The following is a 25833-nucleotide window of genomic DNA, read 5'->3' on the forward strand; positions in this document are numbered from 1 at the left end:
ATGAATATTGGAAGGAGATAAACTTAATAATTAATTGTGATATTTGAGCTTTGATGATAAAATAAAGTGCTGTAAAGAAACATTGGGTGTTCTGATAACATTTTGTTTACAACAACATGATGTCAGTCACTGGGAATCAATAGTGGGCCAGTTTGGACAGTGTAAAAAAAAAAGAACAATGAAAAGTTAAAATAGTCTAAAAATGATTGATTTATAACCTATTTGCCCATTTAGTAGTAAACATTACAATACTAAAGATCAACAAATGAGATTTTTTTTAACCAGAGCAGAAACATGAATAAACCCTTAAAATCCTGTAATTTTTTACCTAAAATGGATTTCTATGAATAAAAGACTTGTTGTGGACCAACTATTTTACTGGGCTACTTCTACTGGACCCTTGCTGATGTAACTGGAGCATTTTTGTTGCAGTATCATCTGCTACTGCAGTAAAGTATGGCTTTAAAAACGGTTTTGCATTTTCAACTGGTCTGAAATAAGTGTGTATTGAATGTACAGTTATGATTGTAGCCTGGAAAACGTGATATACATCACTCAAATCTAAATAATCTCAGCTTTGCAATGGTGTATTACGTGCAGGTACTTGAAATGGCAACTGAATAAAATACATTTATATGTCACGTCCCATCTAAGACATGTCTGGTACCAAGGGGTTAAATGTAACTGAGTTCTTTTACATTTTAATAAATTAATTATGTCCAAGAGAAAACAAAATCATGCACCAAAAAATGAATTATAAGTATCAACACCATGCAACAGGTCTAATCCCAACTTTGTCCAAATTAAACACACCACACAAAAATATCTGAACAGTTTTGCAGACGTGACTTCATAAAAAAGCAGCATTGGATGATCAGGTTTATTTGTCTCATTTTTCCTGGTAACCACGTGTCTGACTAAACAGCAGCAGGGCTCGGTTAAGACGGCTCACTTGGGAGCAACAGGAACCGTAAACAATTTCATTAACCAGCTCCAGCCTCCGTTAATAGAACAAAAACACATCAACAACATGGAAAAGCACTTTTTGTTTTTAATGTCATCCTGCCACCACTGTCATCCAAAGGCAGGATATCCAGTTTGTTCGTGACTGGAATAGAAATGATAAACACTGTGCTCCCATTGATGGGCAATTACACCGCCTGTTTGACAGGCAAATGACGCACAGCAGAGCCTTGAATCTTCATTTCCTTCCAGCGCTCTGTGCAAGGTAGAAATCATCACTACCACAAAGGTTGAATTTGGCTACCTGTTATGACATCAAAAGCATTTATGTCTTTGACAGCACTGTTTGTCTTTTGATTATTAACCAGCGCTTCTGACTTTAGCAGCAGTAAAAAGTAGAGACATAAAGAGAATAAACATTATACCAGAGATACACTGAGACAGGGCTGGGCGACATGAAGCAAACTTGATATTTTTTACCTGCATCACGATATACGATATATCTCGTTAGAATTCTTTTCTATTTTTTTTCTATGTTGAGTGTGAAAGTCTCTAAATATTTGAAAATCTCAATATATCTCCAAGCATTACACTGAGAGGTTGATTTACTTTTAGAACATTAAACTGCCTTAATTTGGGAAATGGTATGGGCTCTTCAAGCAGGCAGACATTTATGGGAAATGCAACTTACAAATAAAGTAAATTCCAAATTAGTAAACCATTAAAATGTACATTTTTACTTCAACATTTCACAGTTGATATGTCCATTTTAGTTCTGCAAAAAAGTCCAAAACAACATAAAAACACAAGAGCTTGGATATGATGCATCAGTCCTATTTTCTGTAGTGAGGTCTTTTGTTTTTGACATAATCCACATTGATTTAAAAAAGAAAAAACAACCTGATCAGGCGTAAGTACAAAGAACTGCCAAAACACAGCAAAAAAAGAGTATTTACCCAAATTGTACAGATCTTATTTAACAGGAAAAATGGGAGATATTTACAAACAACTGGATAAAAGCTCCATGAAACTTGTGAGAGCAGATAAAAAGCATGTGATTAAGCTCACAGTTAAACAGCAAATAGTTGTTTGAAGCAGAATAGCTTTGGTGAATTTGAGTGTGTACAGCGGCTAAGAAACGCCTGTCGGCCCAGCTTTAACAAATGCCTGAAATGTCTGGGATTCCATGGGAATGGCTCCAGTAGCTGAATGAAGAGGGTTTGCAGGGTGCAGCTCCACAAGACCGAGTGCCAGAGCAGTTAAGTCAGCTGAAAGAAAAGGACTCTGTGTGTGTGTGCGAGGGGCTGAGAGGCTAGCTTAAGGGTTGTAGAATAGCACTCTGCATAAATAACCATGAGCAGAGCCGACTGTGGAAGCAGAAGTATAAGCAAGAAAGCCCATTTTTACAACTTGTAAACATTTGTCAGATCTTGTCTGGCTTCTTTTTTCACCCCAACTCAATTTTAAACCAAAGTTGTGCCACAGTAATTGGGTCAAACAAGCAAGAATCTAAACTACAGAGTATGTCTAATTGGGTTATGGAGGTCCTTAATATAACTGCACAGCAGTGTACATAGTATGACAATTAAATAATAGACTTATGTCAAATAAACAGCAATTTCAGCTCAGAGGCTTTGATCATTTGTTTTGAATTGATGCAGCTTCGATGGTTATAAATCCAATCTCAAAACCATGTTTTTGAGTGTATCTTGCTTTGATTTGACCCATTTCTTAACTATTTTGTGGAGTTTTATCCAACTTTTTTTTCTTTTTAATGACACTGCAGACCATTTTTTTTATTAAAATGTACTGAATTAATTAAGTTTAATTTCATTTTAATTTTCTGCAGTAAATGTAAAAAAGAAGAGGACTCTCTGTGGTGAGAAAAAAAGAAAAACAAATAGCTCTCAGATGAGTTGAACACGGCTCCAGCAGCACAGCAGAAACAAAAAAAGAAAGGAATTCAGACGTGATGCCGGACCGGTATCCATCTTTATACAGAGTAAAAGTGTTAGCTGTTTAACCAAATCTATATCCCATACATTGTAGGAAACGCATTGGCCATATGTGTGTGCACAGTACGAACTGTAGTGGATGACGTTTGGCCTTGGTGATGTGAAATTACAGAACAGGGGTTGCAGGCGGTGAAACAGACTCATGACTGCAAATATATCAAACATAAAGTTATAGAAGGGTAAAGTTTGTTCCAGCTGCTGGTATAAAGTTGTTTTCTCCCAGTCGAGCAGCTGTTTAGGCTTAGCAAGGGCATAATTTCTTCCACACATGGAAGTCCAGACTGTTTAGTTCGAACACAATTTAATTCACCTTTCATGACTGTGAAGGGCAGCAAACTTGGGATTTAAGCATTATGGTTTCATTTTCAATAGAACATAGGGAGTGAACTGCAGCAACGAACAACTATAATGTGACCAAGGAAGAAATACAACTGGCTTGGCATTTGAATCAATTTTATTTTTAGAGGCAATGCAACAGGCAATGAATCCATAAACCTCATCAGGATATTGAAATTGGCTGCAACATAAACTTCATGCAGCCACAAAGACACCTACAGTCACAGTTTGCTAAATATAATTGCTAATAAGGAACACAATTCATGAGGTTAATATACAAAGCCACAATTTTATAAAGGTTTTTGTCACACCAGGGTTCACTTCTATCTCCAAATAAAAAAAACTTTGCAAAAATATCCTTTTTTTCCCCAAAGACAACTTTACTAGCAGCTAAGTTTGACTTCCTTCCTGCCTTGCTGACCTTCACCGGTCACCCTTCAGTATTTTGGTCTCATAAAATCACTGTGCCTTGGTGTCCATTCATAACTTCAGACAGGAAGTAGATCAACAAAGACAGGAAACAATTGGGAACAACACTCCTTGAACTTCTACAACTGCTATTGTTTGGCATGGAAAAGGATCATGGCGTCAGCTCTGACAGTTGCGTCAGGAGTGTGCAAGGTCAACAGAGGATAGATGAGGTGTAGGCGGTTTAATCCTTTCACCCCCTTAGTGACCGGCGACCTCGCTTTTCCTTCCGATACAGCCAGAATAAAAGATTTATGTGTTCATATTTACGATTACACCACAATGTTACTCTCCTGTTTCCTAGCAGCAAGACTAAACAAAGGCCGTTCACTGTCTGCACACACGCAGAGGTTATGTCCCAGAGTGATTTACAGTCTGTCTGCGTTACTGTCCCACACATACACACTGACCCTGACAAATCTCTCGAAGTTCATCTTGTGATTGGTGGACAAACATGTGACATGAGTTCAGGGTAAATTTGGACTCTCCATATCAAGACAGGTCTGGCACCCAGTCCTCACTCGACCTGACTGATTCATAGCAACGCCCCAACTTTGAAAGTGTGCTTGAACCCAACAGCACATGCTCTCAACCTGCAGACATACTCAGAGTATAAATCCAGTCAGAGGATGGTGTCTCTGTTGAGAGATGTACGGCATCATATGGGAGCTTATTAAAAATGTAACAGACCTTGCAAACCCAAACAGCAGTGGCTGAAAAGGCAGATCATTGCCCCCCTTGAGGGTAGATAATTAAGATCTCTTTTAATAATGTGCGTAAAATACTGGCCACCTGGGATAGGAAGGCTAATTTACTGTGTGGTGCAGTGAGTTTGATGGAGGGCTTGCACTAGAAGCATTTTCACATAGAGCGGAAACATAGGCTACGCTTTATTATGGGCAAAAATGTATATATTGAAAGGCTTTATGTTCAGCTGATGCTTTATGGTGAAAAAAAAACTTTTCAGTTATAGTAAAAATCTACTGATCGGTGTCAAAAGAATCTATGTCTTGTTTTTTTCATTATAACAATCATTCATGATAGAAAATAGTATAAGAAAATATAACACTGAATTACTTTATGCATGTGCACACACATTAGGGAATTTAGAGCATGAATTAATTCCTGTTATATAATTAATTGATCCAGCAGTGGATGGGAGGATGGATTGGATTGATGGATTGTGCCATGAAAATTAATTACTCTAAATGTTAGAAGCAATAAATGCTAGTCCATAATGAAAAATGAACTTCCTGCCTGTTGATCAAAGCAGTAGTAACAGTCTTGAAGTCTAGAGTGAGTGAGCAGCCTTCCTGAGCCCAATATCTACTACCAAAACAATCATACTTCTTATTTATAGGCAATGTCTTAAAAGTCTATGTAAAGATGCAAAATTATCTAACAAGTAAAACAGGCTTTGATGAGCAACAGAAGATGTTTAATGATTTATTTTTTTAATTTTAATACAAGGCTTTTAAAATATTCTGTAATATTTAAGTAATGCCAAAACGTCTGGACCTGCAGATACCCAATCCAAATGTCTTCAACAGATGGGGGCAAGTTCAAAGTAATCATCCTTTAACATGGTTTCACTAAATGTGACTAATAAGATTTCCAATCTGCACCAGGGAGACATCTCCCAGACCTCAATAGGCTCTGGGAGTATTTATCATTCCATAAGACCTGTTGCCACTGATTTCCAGCCCAGTTCATGTATAATTTATCCTATCTTTTCTTGTTTTCTTTAAAAAGGCTTCTTGAAAGCCACCCTTCCATGGAAATGATTTCTGATGAAGCTTCAGCGAACAGTAGATGTTCATCTTTCAGGTCTGGCGTCACATCTTTGCAGGACTTTTATTGATTTCTAAGGAAATCCCTTTCAGATACTATTTATCTGCTCAAGATATTCATTTTTTCTTTACTTATCCAGCTTCCACAGTTTTTTTAAGACACACTTTACACCATGTCATGCAAAAAAAGATGCAAAGATACTTGTTCATATGTCAGTGTTGAGTGGCTCAACAACAACAAAAACAAACAAACAAACAAACAAACAAAAAAATCCCATTCCTCTGAAAATGAGGACCTAGTACTGAGGTGAGGTATTAGGATTGGACTAATAATTGGAGTATACGATTGACCACGTTAAAAGATTCCAAGAACGTTTGGCTTCTTGAAAGCAAAATATAAAAGTGGAAAAAGTACTGTAGGTGTGTCATTTTCCTTTTCTAAGTTTACATGTATTGTGTGACCTTTTCTTTGATCAACAACAAGTTATATTGTGCTGTAAAATAGAAAGGGAATCACAGACATTTGACAAACACACAATTCTGCTTAGAATGAACTGTATGGACATAATTTATCTAGCATGAGTTTACAAACTAAATGGTGGTAAATAGTATTAACCACTGGTTTAACTAATTTACAGTATGACATATTGGGTATTGGTCTATTATTTCCCAGTTTCACCCCCCATTATTATCTGCTACCACATCTGCAGACAGTTTTATCCGTGAATTGGACGACTACTTGGCTATGTGCAGGTGATAATAACAGTTTTAAACAAATGTTTGTGTAAGTTTTGTGTCCCATTTTTTATAATGAAATATATCTACTTCAAAAAACACAAAAAACAGAGATGCAAAAAGTTATAGTAAAATCCTAATTTATTTTTAATAAAACATTCAAATCATAATAAGACTATTTCATTTACAAACAAGCAAGATTCTGTCTTTTTTTTGTTGTTGTTGTTGCTTGTTTTGTTTTTACTGTTAAAATCTTACATGTTTGTCTGTGTGCTTTCAGCTAACTCTAATAAACGGAAGTTCACAATTTGGTGTAAAAACAAGGTTGGAAATTAGCAGCGGCTACTCTAGGAGAAGCTTAATTTCTCTGTTATAGAAGCAGGGAAGGGAAATGGGTTGTTACTATGAACATGGGACTTCAGCCAAACCGCATGGTTGTGCAGCTTTGTTTTCTGTTGGTGTACACACACACACACAACAGAAAGAGTGTGACCCACAGTCACCTCTGACACTTAACCACAGCAGATTCCCAGCAGTGCAAAGCTTCCTTTTAACGCGACAATATCACAAATTGTGGTTTTTCTTTAATAAAAACATTTTAAAAAATACTCTGACTCAGTCTGCATTAACCATAAAAATTAAGTATCTACTTTTGGATGCAGTTCAAACATTTAGATTTTGTTATGTTACAAACTCATTATCAGCAGATTTGATAAGATGATAGAAATAAAGAAATCCAGCAAGTTCAGAAAAAGTAACTTGTAGCACCACAGAGGTCTGTAAAAAGTACAGTGTAGATCAGGAGCACATTGAATGCAATGCACTCTGTCCTGTGGTTCTAGCTGGTGCTTAACGGGTCTTTTCAAGCATTAGTGAAAGGAGACAAAAAAAAACCCACAAGTCTCAGACCACAGGACCACAGGCCTGGCCTGTGCAAAAATCTTTCTCCTGGTTGGCGATTAGTTTTTCCCTGCCAGCATCTGGTCTTAATTCATCATCACAAGCTGGCACACAATTAGGAAATCATTGCTGCTATAAGGCTGATTATGCAACAACAGTTTGACATTATCATATCTCAGCTTATTTTGCCCATATGTAGGTTTTTTCTGGTAACTATGAATGAGCAACCATGAGCAAAAAAAAAAGTTATTAGAGGAAAAGCTATAAAATATTACTTAGTGACAAGGGGGCTGATAAACATCCTAACAGACGGCTGGCTCTGCAATAACCAGTATTGCTCAAAACAAACATTGGTAAGGGAGCTGGAAAAAGCAGACACTTTTTAAAAAAAACACTGGTTTATAAAAAGTAGCTTGGCTAATATGAGCAGTGTTGTGTAATAGTGCAAGCTAAGGTGTTGATCCAGCACCCATGCAAAAAATTCTTCTTGGCACTTGAACTTTTGGGCAGTGTGATATGTATGAGATTCTTGTTTTACATTAAAAAAAAGGAATAATTACTAATTTCTCTTTACTCCCTCCACACAACATAAGAAAAGAGAAAACTACAGTCTTATGGTAGTAAACATTCAGACTGGTTTGGATGTTGCAACATGGACTTCAGCTCCAGCTGCACTGACACACAACTAAACGTTTCACATGACACAGATCTGATGTTTTAACATCAAAGGGCCCAACTATCTTCTGTCAAATCAACTTGTGATCATAAATGATCACATTTACTCTGACACAGTTAAGTATAAACAGTGGCCTTTGTCTGTTTCATTCTGAATCAAATGGAGCTGAACTCGGTAAATGTGGCAAAAGCATAGAGGAAAGGAAACGCATCGACAGAAAGAAACCGGGCGGAAAAATGCATATATGGTGCCAGTAAACACTGGGGGAAAAAATTGTATATCACAAGAAAGTAATAATAGATCAAAAGGGGATAATCATTTCAGTCAAACACAATAGAGGGAATATTTTAGATGTAATGACCTGCCTTTCATTTGCATAACAAGATACATAATGGGTAAATGGCTGGAGGTTTGGACTTTGAATCTGTAGAAACTATGATGATCTCAGAGAGTCTGTATATCCTATCTAAATTATTGGAGGCAGAAACCAAACTCTGGTGTTTTGTGCATCGAAATAAAGAAAAAAAAATCATTCAAGGTATTCAGTAATTTAAAAAGTCTTAGCATGTTGTCTTTAACACTATATATTGTACAGTGTCATACAGAGCATGGCTGACATATCATGGAGCCATATTAAGAGCTGCCATAGACCTTCTCATGATGACCTAGAGAGGCACTTCAAACATCCAAACAGCCACTGCGTTCATAAAATTTAATGTGCGGGGAAAAAAAAGCAAAAATAAGATGTGACAAAAGTAAAGAAAACCTTCTTTAAATAATAGATTATGTAGGAAATATGTTAAGTAGTATTAATAAAGACTATCTTGACTGATTCGCTCCATACAGGAGTCTCCACTGCTTTGTACCTAATGTCTGTAACAAAGAGGGGAGGCAATAAAACATGACTTTTATTGGAGGGAAGTTCTATTTTACTTTATTAGTTTTTACCAGGTGTACTACATAATTTGCTAGTTGTATGTCTCATACCTTCAACATGTCTTCCACTCAGTAAATTTGTATGTTTAACACTGATTTCTAAAAGAAATTTTTAGGATCGACTATCTTAAATGTTCAGATTTGCTGTGAGAGTCTTCATTCTAGTCCATGACATGAATCTTGTTAGCCTTGCATTAAGCTGGGGTGGATTCACAGACACAAAGACTCCAGTTCTCTCATGAACAGGTCTGCACCAATTGATCGGTCGTTTATCTGACCCAGTCAATGTTGTCTTTTCTCCAATCATTAAATGCTTCATGCACAAAGTACTGACAAAAAAACTTTGATTTTGTCTTCCTGACCAGTAAACCATTTATGAAGCTACATGCCTGCAAAGAATTACAAATAAATTAACTGTACTAGGTAAACAGTAGTTAACAACAATTAAAAAGATAAATTTCTTTATCCTTGTTATCTGTTTTCATTTGCAAACTTATGACTTTGCCATGTTTTCTGATGTATTTTTATAATTGAGATAATCAAGGAGGGGGATTAACTGTAATTTGTTTGCTAGATTTTGAACAAATACCGATATCAAGGACCTTTTTTTTTTCCAGTGAGACACAGAGAGGGCCCGCTACCCCACTGTGCAGTTTGGAGAAAATGTAAAGTATTCCTTATTGACAATGTGTTTTTCTAGGTGAACATTCAATATTTTGTATAGAGTTGATTGTAGTTATTAAAAATATCCAAATCTTTCTAAATTGGCACTAGTACAGTAGTTCATTCATGAGGAATCCAAAAGATCAGTTAGTTTAGTTTTAGTGTAGAGAACAAGAAAAAAATGCCTTACTTCTTTGGCAGTGGTTTTGTGTCCAGCAGCGTTCGCTGAAGTGTCCGTTAATGGTCGTCGTCTGGCACGTTGTCTTTCCAGCCGCCGTTCCTGGGCAGACATCACCACACTCTCTTTCATTCTTGTTGGCCATGATGTAGTTGTCCTCCACTGAGTCAAGGATCTTGGACCAGTCCAGAGTGGAGAGATAGCAAAGCTCTGGGTTCTTCTCAAGTCTCACAGCTCCTCTGGTGATATTCATCAAGCTGTGGAGGCCAAGCTCTCGCAGCTGGAGCATCTCGAACACCACTAGAGCATAGTTGAAGAACAGGTTGTTGCCTCTGATGACCGTCAGGTTGGGGAAGAGATCGCTGAGGCTCTCCAGGCCATAAACCCTGAATAGCAACAGATAGTCGGTCACCACCATCAGCTTGGGGAAACTGAGGCCTCGGAAATCCTCTGGCTTGGTCCTGAACATGAGTAAGATCTTCAGGTGGCCTTCGATCACAGTACAATTCTCGAGTGTCTGCAGGTTGGTCACATTGTTGCGAATGTCCTTACTTGGACAAACTGAAAAGAAAAGCATGGAAAGACTTAGATTATTCAAAGAGTTAGAGTCAGTTATTAGTAGTGAATCATTAAATCCTTAAATGACAGTTAAAACAATAATATAAGGAAAGATTAAAATACACAGCCCAGTGGTCAGCGGATCACAGCCGCTGATTATGACTGATGCATGACACAAGACGTCTGCTCTACAAAGGACAAAACCAAGATTGATGAAATCAGACATTGACCTAAGAATAAAAAATAATCAACCTCCTAATAATCAGAGGGGATATTTTACAGACAAATGTGGTCTCTGGCTTTGAGGAGAAACAAACCATCTTCAATGACACCTCATTTAGCAACCACATATCTGGCTGTGAGCCACAGTCAAATATGGAGTGCTGTCATCAACAAGAGGCTGTGCTCATCCTTGGTTACACTCTTGATTTGTGGAGCTGCTTCTGAAACTCTAGACAATAAAAAATATTAGCAATGTATTAAAAATATTTGTCTGTGAGGGCAAAGGAAAGACTAATGGTCATGTATTGCACCAGTAGTAGATTTGTGGCTTTGTCAGAAATAACCCAGACACAAACACATCCCAAAGCAGAAATACCTCAACTATGCTCATTACGCAGCATGGTTGCAATTTTTTTTTTTCTGTCTGGACTATTTTAAACTGTACTTTGCCACAATGATGCAATACAAGAGATGAATGTGAGGCAGCAACTAACCTTTATTATTCTGACAATTACCTCTACACAAATGGAGAGTTTAGAGTCCTAGAAGATATTTTAAATTGATTTATTTAGCCAAGCGTCCAAACCTCAATATGTTTAAAGTAGAAAGTCATCATGTATTAATGGGTATGCGCCAACATGGCAACATAATGCAGAAAAAGATGCTCTGTTGTTCACAACAGTTTGTGCCACATGTAACAGACATGCCGAGTATCAAAATTGAACAGATGGTGGTGAGGAATCAAGTTGTGTTTTCACAGAAAGCTGCCAACTATTATGTGAAATGTATTGGTAAAAATTAATAAAACACCTCCATCATTATTTCTTTCCATTACTCTGGGCATTTGTCTACCATTGTGATTCCAGTCTTGGTTCAGTAGTGACTATTTTTTTTGTTGTTTTTTTTTCTCATTTTAATCACAAAAAACGTTGGAGCCACCACTGAAATAAGATTTGTGTTTTTGTATAAATTGAAAGTTACATTTAGCTTATTTGACTTTTATTTAGTGTGGGTTTGATGTAGATGTACGCTGTAGCAGCAGCTATGTTGTAGGATGAATATCAGAAATGTTTTACACAATCAGACATTTGTCTCTGGCTGGCTTTAATGAAATACCATTACAAAGGTTGTCTTTTAGCTTCTTACACTACACTTTCATATTTACTAAACTAGAGCCAATTTAGTATCTAACCTGCGTCATTCAAGACAGAAAGTTGAAGCAGCAATGTTAGCATGAGCTCACTGAGCCTCTCATTTTCCTGTTTATTCATTTATTATTAGCAAATTGTAAATCAGTCATCAATGTTTTCAAATATTTTCACACTGAGAGCTAGTGCTTTTAGATCCCACTCAAAATAGCATGTAAGACTCATATTTGTAGCAAATATCATAACTGCTGTTTAACATTTGGGAAAACCAGTCAAAAGGGGCAAAAACAGGTCCCAATCTCTTACTGCTGTTTAAAACATATTAAAGACTATACCGGTGATATTAAGACATCGGTTTAAAAAGAAAACAGTAGTCATTGTGATCAGTGTAGGGCTGATTATTATGTAATTGTTTGATTATTTGAGATGACTGCAGTTAATTTTCATGGTTAGCTTTCATCATTTGTCAAAAAACATTTGAGTGAAATAAAATGTCAAATTTTCACATCATTTTATAGCATATGATTAAGTGGCACTCAGTGATGTCTAGGACATTAACTTTGAAAAGTCAGTTTGATGGATTTGCATCAGAAAGATGGTGATCATATGTGCTAATCTGAAAAATGATCTCCAAATTCACCACCCCACCCAACTAGCAAATCTTAGAATAAAAGCCAGAGGTCCTGCTCAGCAGCTAGCTGCTGCCAAAACTTTTGTCTTTCAAAACTTTATACTGTAACAGTCCTGGATGTTTGTAAATAAACTGTCTTGCTGCACCGTGGTCCTCTACAGAGATTCAGAATACACTAGAGGAAGGTTCAAAGAGTTAAGCTAAAACAGTCAAGATGTTGTTAAAGACATTTTAACTGGTGTAATGGTGTAGCACTGTGGTGGCTCTCTGACTGGAGAACCACACCAGTATGAGTCGGGCTTTTTACAGAACCAGCTCAGAACTGACTCTAAACCAGCCCCAAAACATCATTAGAACTGTGTTGGCTAAAAAGTGGTATTTAATGTTTTGCATCACTTAATGTTTCAAATTTAAGTTATGTAAATCTAAGATAAGCAGCTGATTGATCCAACAGAACTTATAGACTTTTTTTTATCAAGTTATTGGTGAATTTTTACTGAACAACAACAGCTGATTTTCCAGCATTGGCTTGAAATTTTCCACTAAATCTGAACGAATGTGAGGATTCATCCACTGTCTCTGCTGTGTACAGAAGTCAATCTCTTAAGCATACGCTCTGTGACATAACATAAATAATGACGGTAATAAAGACATTTTCCTTCACAGATGGAATGAGGGACATTCCAGCCAATTTTCCAGTTCACAAGTCATGGGCACAGCTGGAAGTGTGCGGTCTGGTGAGAGGAGTATTTGTTTACTGTCTGACCCACCACTGAGCTGGACACATTAGGCTAACTGGTCAGTCATGTGGAGAAGAATAATAACAGCTAGGCGTGCACCTCTTTATGGCAGCAGCTCATTTTTACACCTGCTGGATAAAAGTACAAAGAACTATGAGCACCTCAGTGCTTAACCTTAACTAGAAAACTGATTCTGTAGCAATGATTTTCAGTCCAGATGACAACTTTGAGGCTTCAGCTATAGAAATGGAGCTCACTAAAAAAAAGTACATTTTTATTTTTAATCCACACATAAATCAACAATTCTTTTGGGCATGTGTGGCAAGCTATTATCCTTTTAATTCAAGTAGCGGTATCTGCAGCAAATACAGCCTTGTTAAATTTATCAATATTTACAACAAAGAGCCTCTCTTCATCTCGTACAAGGCCCCACACACAGTCAAACAAAACCGTAAAAAGAACAAACAAGACTGAAGTGCACAATATGCAGCGACAGTGTTTCTATAGTCACAGTAAAGTCCAACAGCAGAACATTAAGTGACCCTGTGGAAAAGACGAATCATCACAGGGCGGCGAGTCCACTCTCCTATCAGTGTACACTTTCAGCCAGGCCAGTATTTTTAGCACCACATTCCCAATAGAGAATCTAATACACTCCAGTCGTACCAACAGTGGCTCACATTGGAAACTGGAACATAGCAGTCCTGATGTGTAAGTGAGGAATTTCAGAGGGGCAGTAGAGGAAGAACTATCAGAGCTGTCTTCTCTACATGTGAACAAAACTTTGGCAGATGAGCTGAAACCACTCTGGTTTTGTTATTTTTATTATTATTTTCTTTTTTTTAAAGAAGTCAAACTTGGCCCATGACAACAATACACAACTCAAGCAAAACAAACTGGCTGCATCCCAGAAATTGAAATGCTCCTTGTATCAAGATGAAGCAAAAAAAAGAAAGAAAAAAAACAAACAAAACAAAAAAAACTGACAGACATTACAAAGGTTACTATGGTGACAAGGCAAGCTCTCCATACAAGCCCTACATAATCCATACAAGACTAAAACCGCTGAAGTTCTCCAAATCATCAGATTTGTGCCTGAGTGGAGTTCTACTCCATTGACCACATACATCACAACTTAATTATTCTAAGGTTAAGTCTAACAGCATTATAATGATTTCCTCGTTTAGCAAGGCAGCATGTTGGCAAGCAAAACAAACAAGGAAACAAAAGAAAACCACATTAGCCCAATCAAAACGGATTTTAAAATGCATACAGACATTTTTGTCTGACAGAAATAACAAGGTTGGGGGACAAATCAAAGCTGCATGTATTTGTTCAATTAGACCTCAAATGGATTGCTCTGTACAAGCTCTTTTTATAAAAAGCAGTCAGTGTATATTCATAAAGCATAATAGAGCCGTTCTTGTTCACCTTTTTTTCTTTTTTAAGGTGGAAAATGCATCAAAATTGTGACTAAAAAACAGACTGTTGCTCTTTCTCTAATAAAATCCTGTTTTTCATGTAAAGTTTTTTTTTATTCCTAATGGACAATAAATTTTTATAATAGCCCACAATCCAAATTTATATCAGCATAAATCCTCTTATGTCTGATCAATTGTACAAAACACAATATCTGTCTTACTGTTATGTCAAAACAAAGGAAAGCAACTAAACTGCTATTTTTACACAAAATAATCTCACTTTAATTCATTCTCTCTTTAACAACTTATTTTTCTAAAAGCTCCTCATCACTGTTAAGTCCTGCTGATGTTCAAAGGTGGTCTGGTTCACATTAATCAGACTACAATCAAAGTCAATGAGCCATAAAGGAAATCCATAGAGCTTGATCACATTTTAGAGAGACAGAGAGAAATAAACTCACCCACAAGATCTGACAGCTGACCTCTTTGACCCTACTTAGACAAACTTCATGTCTCAATTCAGAGTATTTCAAAAAGAGGGTTTACTGGTTTAGCTGGCTGTGTTAGCCTAAAAGGTAATTTTGGGTTTTCTGTTTCAAAATGGCTCATCTAGGTAAGTAAATACATATATGCTGTGAACATAGCCTGGTAGGGAGTGGGTTTTGTTCAGGATATGCCCAACTTATCTCCAACATAATGATTTAAAGGAAGGTCACCAGATGTGTGATCAAATCAGTCAACCACTTTGTTTTAAAGACATGAACAAACAACTCCATTATCAGCATTTTTTTTATTTCAATTTTATTTTTCTGGCAACTTCCTCATTGCATGCTTCATTGCTTGAAAAGAGAAACACTTTGTTATGCTATAGTATATTTCATTTTGGCCTATGTCTCCATGGATTTCTTATCTTCAGCGTTAAGTAATCCATTTCTAGGTCTGCTTTTGCAATCTAGCACTGTAGGTGGACTAGTTACTCTGCAGTCATCTAGGCCTGGTTCAGATGATGTAACCCTACGGTAAAGCCCCTCATCATCAGGTGGTACCAGTTGATGCTCATCGCGAGCTCCTCCACAGGATTGAGGGGTTGTTGCGGCCGCCCCAAGCCTGTCTTCAACCCCTCTGACGTCTTCTTATTGGCGGTGAAATAGGTATACCTCTTTGCACTGAGCCTACAGCAATATTCATGGAAATTATTGGCTACCAGAGGAATTTTTTCTAAGGTGCAGATGAGAATGTTTTTATAGTTTACTTTTACTTGAACGCTAGAGGGCTGGTGGGTTTATAATATAATATAATATAATATAATATGTTATAATATGTTATAATATAATATAATATGTCAGAGGCTTTAGCAAACTCGAGCACAGGCTTTATTACAGGATTTGTTGAACCTTTCTGAAATATCCCCCCACACAATAATGCAGACATGCTGCAAACACAGCCACTTGTGACACATTATTCATACTATGTGTAAATACAACTGTAAAAACTTGCCATTTTGCACATATGCCACAAAGCTGACCTAAATGATACCAACATGATTTTAAGTTGAAGCATCAGTGGACAACAGTGTAGTTATCTGTACCAAAGTGTGTTGAGCTTGACCTACAATACTCTCACAGCTGCAAACATCAACAGGTACAAATGGCTTCTGATCTTGAGAGGTAAGTGTTGTATGGGGGGTGGGGGGGTAAGAAAGTTAAAAGTGGTGGTGTATATTATTGCTGGTCTTCTAGAGAACTGAGGCCTCAGTATGCATGCAAGAACAAAAACACTATGATTGCAACACTTCCCTTTTCAAGGTTTCACTGTTCTGTTGTTGTTCCACCTAGGCTTAGTATAGATCAACAAAATGCCACTGAAAAACACACTCGCACTTTCCAAAAGACAAGTGGTACACCTAATTATGTACCATTTTTAATTTGGAACATAAAAAGACTACTCAAAATAACTTATTATCCTCATCAAAACAGCTTAATGATTTCAATGAAGAAAAAAAAAACATTTAGTGTTACATAATGTGCAAACAAGCTTAAATTATTAACGTTTCAGCTCAATAAGCAAGCATTAAACTATTTTAACTTTGAAAGGCTCTCAGGAGGAATAACACTGAGACAAAGCTCAACCCAGATTTTCAAATGGCAGATAAACAGCACAGGTCTGAGGGAAATCCGAGTTTGACTAGCAAGTCTTCAATCGCATCTGTGATTGCTTCAAAGACATGATTTAAGAGGCTTGCAGAAATATCCCAGTCACCAGTGGAAAAGAAAAATCTGACAAAATATGATTTAGAAACCAGGCTGCTCAAGAAACAAAATACTTTGGTTAAACCTCAAGGACACCAATGTCTTCTGAGTCCCTTTCACGTGTCATTTCCAGTGGGGATCAGTGTGATTTGTGAAAGGGCAGAAGCGGAATGAAGGGTCGAAGTTGACTAATTTCTTATACGCCTCTAAACCGCCACAGGATGTAGAAACAGAGGCAGAACAAACCTGCCTTTTGTGTGCTTTCACACATCTAGCTGGCATTGCGGCATGAGACGGCAACGTTGTGGTGAAGCACGATGAATAACGGTGAATACTGCGTCACAGGATTCAAGAGCGCAAACTATCACCATGGAATCGTAGATATTACAACACAATGATTTTAAATATTCTAACATTATGTGATCATCGTGTGTGACACTATGTGCTACTTAGGGCTGACTGGGGAGATTATATGAGGGATAAATCAGATACACCTCTGATACGTAACTCTACAGGTGTGTTACAGACAATAATTAATCATACTTTTTCATCAGCAAGATGCTGCCATAGCTTCAAAGCCTCCAAGTAAGACGCTAAGTCTGTGTCCACTATTGCGGCTAAGAGTGCAGGACTCTCATTGCAGCCTTGCCTTCCAACCGAGGAGATCAGAGCTGAAGCCGAATAATACCCTTGATTAATCCAGTCGCATTTTATGGATTTAACACATTCCTATTGCACACAAAAGCAAAGGGTATAAGCGTGTTTTCTAACTGGTATAAAAATGGGTTTAGACATTACAATGAGCCGAAAGTGGCAGTGCTATGACTAACATATAAAACCTGTTTCGGCCTAGAGTAAAGGCCATCCTCAACAATAAAAGCTCTTCTTTGAAATGTGTCAGCCTTTGGATATTGATGAATACTAACAATTTAGTACAGAAAAAAAACACACTAGATAAGTTTAAACCAAGATTAAATAAATACATTAATAAATAAATCCCCTGGTCTTTAAATAGGTTGGCACTGTGTAAAAGAGAGACCACAAAGTTCCCTCTGGGAATCTGTTGTCTGTGTAATGTGGCTCTGGACCAAAGATCATTTGGTGATTCAGTTGCTCACTTACTGTCTGGTTGTTAGAAAGAGACATCCTTTTTATGTAAACACAATAACCAGAACCCAATCATTCTTTGTTTTTCTCAGATGAACACCACCTGTTAATCTGAGAACACAGTCAGTTCAGTAATTGGACACTAAAATGCCAAGTGCTGAAACAGCTAATGTCAAGGTAACCATCCAGACTCATAATGACCATTCAGAGAACTTTGATTTCATGTGGGTGTTGAGGACAACACTAGCAGTGAGGTAATTATTACCTCCTAAGTGTAAGAGGACAATAACAAGCATATTTCTTTCCAACAGAGGCACTGTGTCAAGGGTAAAGATCTGATAAAACAAGGTTAACTTGTCAGATGTATGTGTGGACAAAGTGAAAGATTACTGGTGTGCTGCATAACTCAATTTTCAAGCCATATATAATTTGAAATATGAACCTGTCAAACTACATTTAACAGTCATTGTTGAGTTTGACAAGTGTAAAAATCAGTCTTTTATATACATGTCAAACACACTTGTGAATTTGGTATTTGAGACCACAGTGGCTGCTTGTGTGTAGAGATGAGAGAGGATGACAGTTTCATCACATTACAATTGCTCTCCTTGTTGGGAGGCATAAATCAAGGCTGCCAGGTCGTGGATTGCTTGTCCTGACCAGTGCAGTGCACATCAACAGGGTGCCGGAGGCTTCATGGCGAGTCCCTGCTGTTTGACACTCTTGCTTAAGTGATGTGCTATCATAGCAAAACAAAACCACAACCCGACCACCTGAGACTTTTTTTTGTCCACAGAAAACAATCTAAATAAAATATGACCATGAATTTGTGATTTCTGCTCATTCTCATTGATAGAGAGATGCGGCACAAATGGCATACATACAGCTAAGTGTTGCAGTTCACCTTTAATGTTAAGTTAGATTAAAGGGGCAACTAATACTACGAATTTATGAGGTAAAAAGTAGGACATTTGCAGTAAACTGGATTAAATGGCTCAGAAATGTTAACCCAGTCGATGCTTAGTAAATTAAATCAACCCACACAATCACTAAATATAAGCTTCCATTATTAAGTAAAATTTTCCATCAAGCTGAGCTGGACAGCGACCAACAAGTAGCTCAGAAGATTTCCTGACTTCAGCGCTGGTCAGCCCAGCTTATGAAATCTGTCAGTGTGAGGCCCAGGTTGCACTTTTTCCCATCTGTGGTTCCTTCAAGTCTGAGAGGAGCAAGAGGGGGGCAGCAAAGCAATTACACAACTTGCTCTTCTTTTAAGTATTTAGGTTCTTGCTCAAACTGGTTTGATGACGTCGCTCCATTTAGCCCTCACTAAAATCTGAGAAAAGGTGAGAGTATCTTAGGTAAAACTACCATCATATTGTCAAGAGTGAGTTTCAAAACAAAGTCAGGCTATGCTCTTACTGCATGTAGTCACAGCGTGCATACAGTACGTCTTACACTGTACTGAGAACAATTAAAATATCTTTTTGTGTATATGTGTGTATACCTGCTGATCATATTTTGCTAAATGTTCTCCAAAACTAAAACCTTTAGAATAATTTAATCAGTGTTTAATTGTTTTGGGTTTATAATCACTTTATACTCAGAGAGTACTAATAAAAATCTATCGAACAACTGAAGCCTTATTACACCACCAAACTGATTTCAGTGTAGCTTAATTACCTTTCCTTTCATATATATATATATATATATATATATATAAAAAAGGGCTGCAACTAATGACTATTCTGATAGTCGATTAGTCACAACTATTAAAACAACTAGTCGACCAATCGGATTACGTATCATACTTATTAAATGGCTCTTATTTCCTTTTCAGCTTTGAAATCTTGCATGAGGTTGTTATGTAAGTCAGACATGCCTTAAATCACATTAAATATTCAAGCATTGCAGATGTGCAGATGTAGGTCCTCTTTACAAATCTCACATTTATTAATTCATTTTATAGGTTTAACGTGAAATTATCCCAGACTTTTGACGTCCACCGTCTGCCACCATTTTGTTCTGTGGTGGTCGGCAGCCATATTTTTCCCTGGCGGACTTTATTGCGTATGTGGAACTCTCAGCAGAGATAGGAAAAGAAGACGATGTTTCACTCTGTAGTTTGTTTCTTTACGCATGTGAAACTCTCAAAGATAGGGAAGAAGATGATGTCTCTAGTTTGTTTTTTTTTTTTTGCTGACAACAGTCGACCATAAATATAGTCGACAACGAATTTACAATTTACAATGTCGACTAATCGTTGCAGCCATATATATACACACACACAAATATATAATGATTAAAAAAATCAAACTGAACACAAGTCAGTTTTCTCCCAACCAAGCAAAGCCAAGTACCAATTCAACAAGTTACACAGGCTTGGCAGTGGAAGCACCACATGAGGAGTTGTTAACAGTAAATCTTTAAATTCTTCATCTGACCTACAAATCAACAAAAACATCCAATGAATCATCACTTAGATAAAAATCACATTGGTGTGTGCAACAATGAATGATGTGTAACATGACATTTACAGTGCTGCTATCTGTTGAAAGCACTGTTCAGAGGATTGCAAAAGCAAGTCCCACAGTTTTGCTACACATTTCCTCTTAAATATAACTAATATTTGCTTTGTGTACCGAGTCAAACAGTGCAAAGCGACAGATGTGTAGTCTTTGAGAAATGTAAAATGTCTTCAGGCGATTGTAAACGCATTCACTCATTCTTATCACCTGTACTGGTAAATATATAGGGGTTGTCGGGATTGTTGGCACTGACCACAACAAAGAGGCAAAGTTTTCCTTCTGCAACAACAAGCAACTAATTCTACTACATTCTCAGACAACTTACTTAATTGGGACAAAACATTTTGTTTACAGTTTCTACAGACTCAAACAGCCGATAAGTGTTAACCTTTGTCCCTTCAATGCAGTCACTGTCTACAACACCACTGCTGCTGCTAGCATGCCTTTATCAACCCACCATCACTAACAAAACAAAAAAATCTGTACATGCCAATACTGCAGCAGAGTATCAGCAATAATCAGCAGCATGTCTAGTATTTCTTTGCATGTGACTTTTTTGTCAAAGACAAAGAATGTCTCCTTTCAGATGAGTGGAAAAAAACACTCCAAATACAGATTTAGGTGTTTACTACACTTGTCAAGTCACCTTATAAAATCATGTCATATTTAATTAAATAAGGCTAATTTGTATGTTGGAAATTAGATGTAAAAAAAACAGAAAAAAATCTAAATTTAAGCAAAATGAGTAAATCAGTGATATATTTTATTTCAGTTTTTTTCAATCCATTTTGCCACTTATTCTCTAACTCAAATATCTGTAATTTGAATAGCACCTATAAGGTTTAGAGTTTTCAGTGTCATTCCTATCTATGATCGTAAAGCTGACAGAAAAATGTGTTTAGAAATCATTTTAGCATTTTTATCTTCAAAATTTGTTTTTTTTTTCTGTAAAACATATTCAGATTAAAGAATTGCTTAAATCAGAAATATAATCCCCTCTTTAAGATATGACTTAATGCTTAAAAAATTTAAGAAGAAATTTTTAACATAGCTTGTTCAGATTCCTATCATTTAGAAGATCAAACTTAATACCTTCTTTTCTCATTTAAGCAAACAATTTTAGTGGAATATATGCAGCTCAGAACAATTTCTTAATGTAAGAATGTTTTTGTTTTTCACATTTAAACTGAGTTTCAGTGTGTATATAAAATATTATTATTCATCTACCGTTTATGTAAACGTAATTAATAATAATTGTTACTGCTACTATTATTTAGATGACGAATAAAAGTAACATTCACAACTTTAAGTAATTTTTTTAAATTCTATTTTCTATTGTCTTTGCACAATTCATGTACTGAATTTCTAATTTGCAGCAACAAAAAAAAACTGAGTAAATCATTTCTCAAAGTTTTCAATATTGCACAACTCTTGTCATCTTCGATACTGTTACAACAAAATTTAACTACGCAAAGCAGCCATGTTTTGAGATAATTAAACACAAATTAAAAGGTTAATATTAACGAAGTTCAATGTTACAATTGGTGTTACTTACTCTCTCCATAAGCTCGATGACAGCTCATCACAACGCAGATAGCGGTCAAAACAAAACACAAAGTCCGGAGCCACATAACTGACACCATCCACCACTACTCCGCCTAAAATACACAATAGTCCTTGGCGAGGAGGACAGTTCAAATGCAGAAGATATGCGTTCAGGAAACTGGTTTTGTTTTGCGGCGGAGGCCAACAGGTAAACAAAAATAAATAAAAGACATCCCGGAAGATGGGCGGAGGAACGTGTCCAACGTGTTCAGTCAAACACCAGCTAGCGCTGATGCTGCTAAAGTTAGCCACTTCACGCAAAACCTCCACTAACAAACACCAACAGTGTGCAAGAGTGCTGTTGCTGTGACTTTAAACGTTTGGTTTAATAAAAACAGGTCTAGTTCAGTTGACGTGTGTCCGTAAAAAAAAAGCAAAAACAGACTTCTTGGTTGAGCAGAAGCTAGCCTTAGCGCTAGTAGTTAAGCTAGCTCGCCAGTTGGCCTGGCTCTTCCACTCCGGTCCAGGCCACAAGTTTAGTTTGCGCTGCTTTCTAGCAGCCTTCTCAAAATATAACTTTAAAGAAACGTCTCGAATAGCCAGTTATCCGCAATGCACCTTTTTGTTAAAAAGCGTAAAGATGCATGCATGAACACCTTGGTAAAAGCCACATATAATTGAATTCGGAGGGAAGTTGGAGCTGCTGACTCGATGTTTGTGGCATGCGTGGCGTAACGTTGGCGTGTCTTTCGTAAAGAAAAAAAAAGTGGAAAAATCCGCTGAAGTCCCACACGGTACACAAAACAGGTTTCACTAACTTGTGAAACTGTTTTTAGGGGCAGCTTTAAAACTCCTCTTCAGTCAGTGCAGAGATTTAAGAGGGACCTCCACTCTCTGAAAGGCTGACAGGCAGACTTCGACGAGGCTCAGCAGCTCTCCACTTTCCTTTTTTGTTTGGGAATTAAAAATAGGAAGAAAAAAAATGATATGCTCCAACTTGTGTTAATGCTCTTGACGGTTGTTTGCAGCGAAAAAAAACTTTGCATTGGTATGAGGGGGGAAAATGCAGAGTTTCGACTTATTTTTTTATTTTTATTTTTCCCCCTTTTATAATTCCACAGACAGAGGTAGATTGAAGAGTCCCCCAGCTCCTGTAGGATCCCCCTTCTTCCCAGTCTCTCCGCCAGTAAACAAACCCTGCCAGCGAGCCAGATGGGCTTGAGGGGAAATGCGGACTGGAGCTTATTGGATTACACAACAAACTGATCCCACTGTCAGGTGGTAACGCGTTAAAATGTAACCCAGTTACTTCTTCAAGTGATTTCCAGAGCAAATAACTTGATATATTAATGGTCATGTTTGTGTAGTAACGAAATTACATGTAATTGAGATTGTGTACCCAAATTACAAAAATAATCAGCTGTAAAAGATTAGTTACATCGTCAAGGATACTTAATTTATTTTACTTTTTAGAATATGGCAAAATGAGTAAATGATTTTAAAAATTAGTGTGACCAAGATTAAATTCTAAATATGTTTAACTGTGTTACAGTTCTCAAGTTTTATTATTCGACCTAATGTTAACACTAAAGATTATTAAAATTTCATATTTCTTTAAATATATAAAATACTGAATGAGTTTTTTGGTATGGATAACAATTTTTATATTTTATAAGTTTTTTTTTTTTTTTTAAAGAAACACTATCAAGTAATTGAACCATTGAGAAAATAATTCCCCCCAAAATTGCAAATCCATATTTCTGAATATAAATACTGTTGATCTTATTTTATTAACATGTTATAAAAGTAATTAGTACAACAGCTAATCACCAGACTGAGCTTTTTCCTCCATCAATGCTCAATACAACCAAAGATCCCTCCTCTATGCCCACTTCACCCTGAGCTGCAGGAGGTTGGAGCTCATCCCCAGCTCATGTTGTTAGGATGTGCATTTTCACATCTACAGCCAGTTTACCAGCTAACCTACCATTCCAAATCTTTGGACAGTGAAGTAGCCTCTGGATGAAACAGGAAGCTCACAGGTAAAAGATGCAAACTGCACACTGTAGAGTACATGCTAAGCAGCTGGTTTAAACTCAAACCTTTTCTTTTTTATTGCTTTACACAAGGCCACAGGAAACTTTCTGGATGTGGACAGCACCAACCAAACTGTGTAATTGTTTGCATACATTACATTTTTCCTTAGGCCTCTACACTGTCTTGCAACACTATTTGACTTGCCCCCATTACTAAATCTCTGAACATCCGAGATAGACGTTAAAGTGTGCACCCAACTTGTTCATTGTGGCTGTCTCATTTGAAGCAGTTACTCTTTAAATTGTCTTCTTAATTCAGCTGATAGGCTCAATTATAGATATTACTTTTCTAAATATTGGGTGAAAAACAAGTAGAAATCCAAGAAATCTTGGAGGTGAGTGTACACTTTAGGAGTGTACATTTTAGGATTAGGAAAAAAAAAAAATATATTATATGCACTGCCTCTAGCACACTTATATAACATCACTGCACAAGCAGATTTTAGAAGATGTGTGGATACTGGGTGAAATATCACACCACACATAATGCAGTAACTGGAAAACCAGTAGCCTGATGTGATTGAAAAAAGTGCAAAGATACACAATGAAAACTTAAATCTGAGCAATAATTTTGAAGTTGTAGATGCTCATTTTGAATTTGATGCCAAAGAGGATTTTTTTGTTGTTGTTGTAACAGGGCAACAACAGATAGGACCGTTAAGTAATAAATGATTATTTAAAGTGCATCCAAAGAGGCTGATGCTTTCAGAAAATTAATTTCTGCAGAGTAGGGACGTTACAATTTTTATCTTACACATGAACCCAGTTAAAAGGGGGCAACTGCACCAAACCTTGAACTTTAAATTCTTAATAAACCTGTTTTGTTTCATCCAGTAGAATTCTAGATCAGATACCAGTAAGAGAAGAACAAGTCACATCCCAACTTTTATTTATTTTTTTATTTTTTTGGGGTTGTTCTTGAAAGTAGTTATTTTAGGAAGCCACGGGAAAAAGACAAGGAAGAAAAATACGTGCGCAAACCAGCCATTGTATAAAAGAACTTGATCCTCTGATGTTCTCACACCCAGACAAAGTGATGGAAAAACACCAGCATTACGTATTTCACACCGTGCTCTTAACTGAGTTCCCAGAGGCTGAAAATATCCAAGCGTGTTCTTCCTGACATGATTGTATGCGCCGCAATTGTGCCACAGCACCATCTCCATCACCGCTGTTAATTCTGTTTACATCCTCCATCAAAGCAGAAGAGTGTTTGATGCAAGCTAATCACGCTCTGTTGTTTACAGACCCAAAATTGTTTAGATTTATTTGTAAAAAGGCAGAGTGATGCTTGCATTGATTCTTGTAGTTTATTTATCACATTTTGCAATGAAAAACCGCCACATATGAGCAATAACATGCCTGAAATGGTGGAAGGAAAGTCGAAGCAGCAGGGTCAGGAGGTCACACTTAAGCGAAAACTTTCCCGCTTCATCAGAGTAATTAACCATTAAGCTGACTGGACTATCATGCAATGCAGGAACATGATTCCTGTAATAAATGAAGCAAAGCTAAATTGCACTGCTGTGAATTTTATATCTTAAGCGTAATCCAGTATTGAGTGTGCTGTCTGTAGGAGTAAGATACTTTAATTAGATTAAATCCTATAGTGAGTGATGGGATAAAGCCATGTCCCACTTCCCATTCATGTGCTGTCCTCTATTAGACAATGTTTTATATTTGACTCTCAAAACAAATACCAGAGATATGTTTAGCTTTTCCAGGCTCCTAATGGATACTCTGCAGAGGAAAACCTTTCCCAGAAGAAGAATGCACATTTTGATATTTGTTTTGTTTGCATGTAAATTCTAAAGACATTTAATCAGATGAGATTAATTATAGTTCATTACGTTTTATCTCATTATGACTCAAACCTGTTGATGTGCTGCTGAGGGTGAGATGAACAAAAACAAATGACTCATGAACAC

General features: G+C 36.9%; 1 protein-coding gene across 1 annotated transcript in view; it reads right to left on the bottom strand.

Annotated features, from left to right (window-relative positions):
* insra (insulin receptor a) overlaps positions 1-23004 on the bottom strand; it is a 58533-nt gene extending 35529 nt beyond the window's left edge. The window contains exons 1-3 of the mRNA XM_041992373.1: positions 21942-23004; positions 21820-21911; positions 9673-10221 (exon numbers count right to left, since the gene is read on the bottom strand). Coding sequence (XP_041848307.1) covers positions 9673-10221; positions 21820-21907 — 637 coding nt within the window. The 5' untranslated portion in view covers positions 21908-21911; positions 21942-23004. The remainder of the gene's footprint in view (positions 1-9672; positions 10222-21819; positions 21912-21941) is intronic.
* Between the last annotated feature and the right edge of the window lie 2829 nt (positions 23005-25833).

The sequence above is a fragment of the Melanotaenia boesemani genome, chromosome 8 (assembly GCF_017639745.1).
Source record: "Melanotaenia boesemani isolate fMelBoe1 chromosome 8, fMelBoe1.pri, whole genome shotgun sequence".
In the NCBI taxonomy this organism is placed as follows: domain Eukaryota; kingdom Metazoa; phylum Chordata; class Actinopteri; order Atheriniformes; family Melanotaeniidae; genus Melanotaenia; species Melanotaenia boesemani.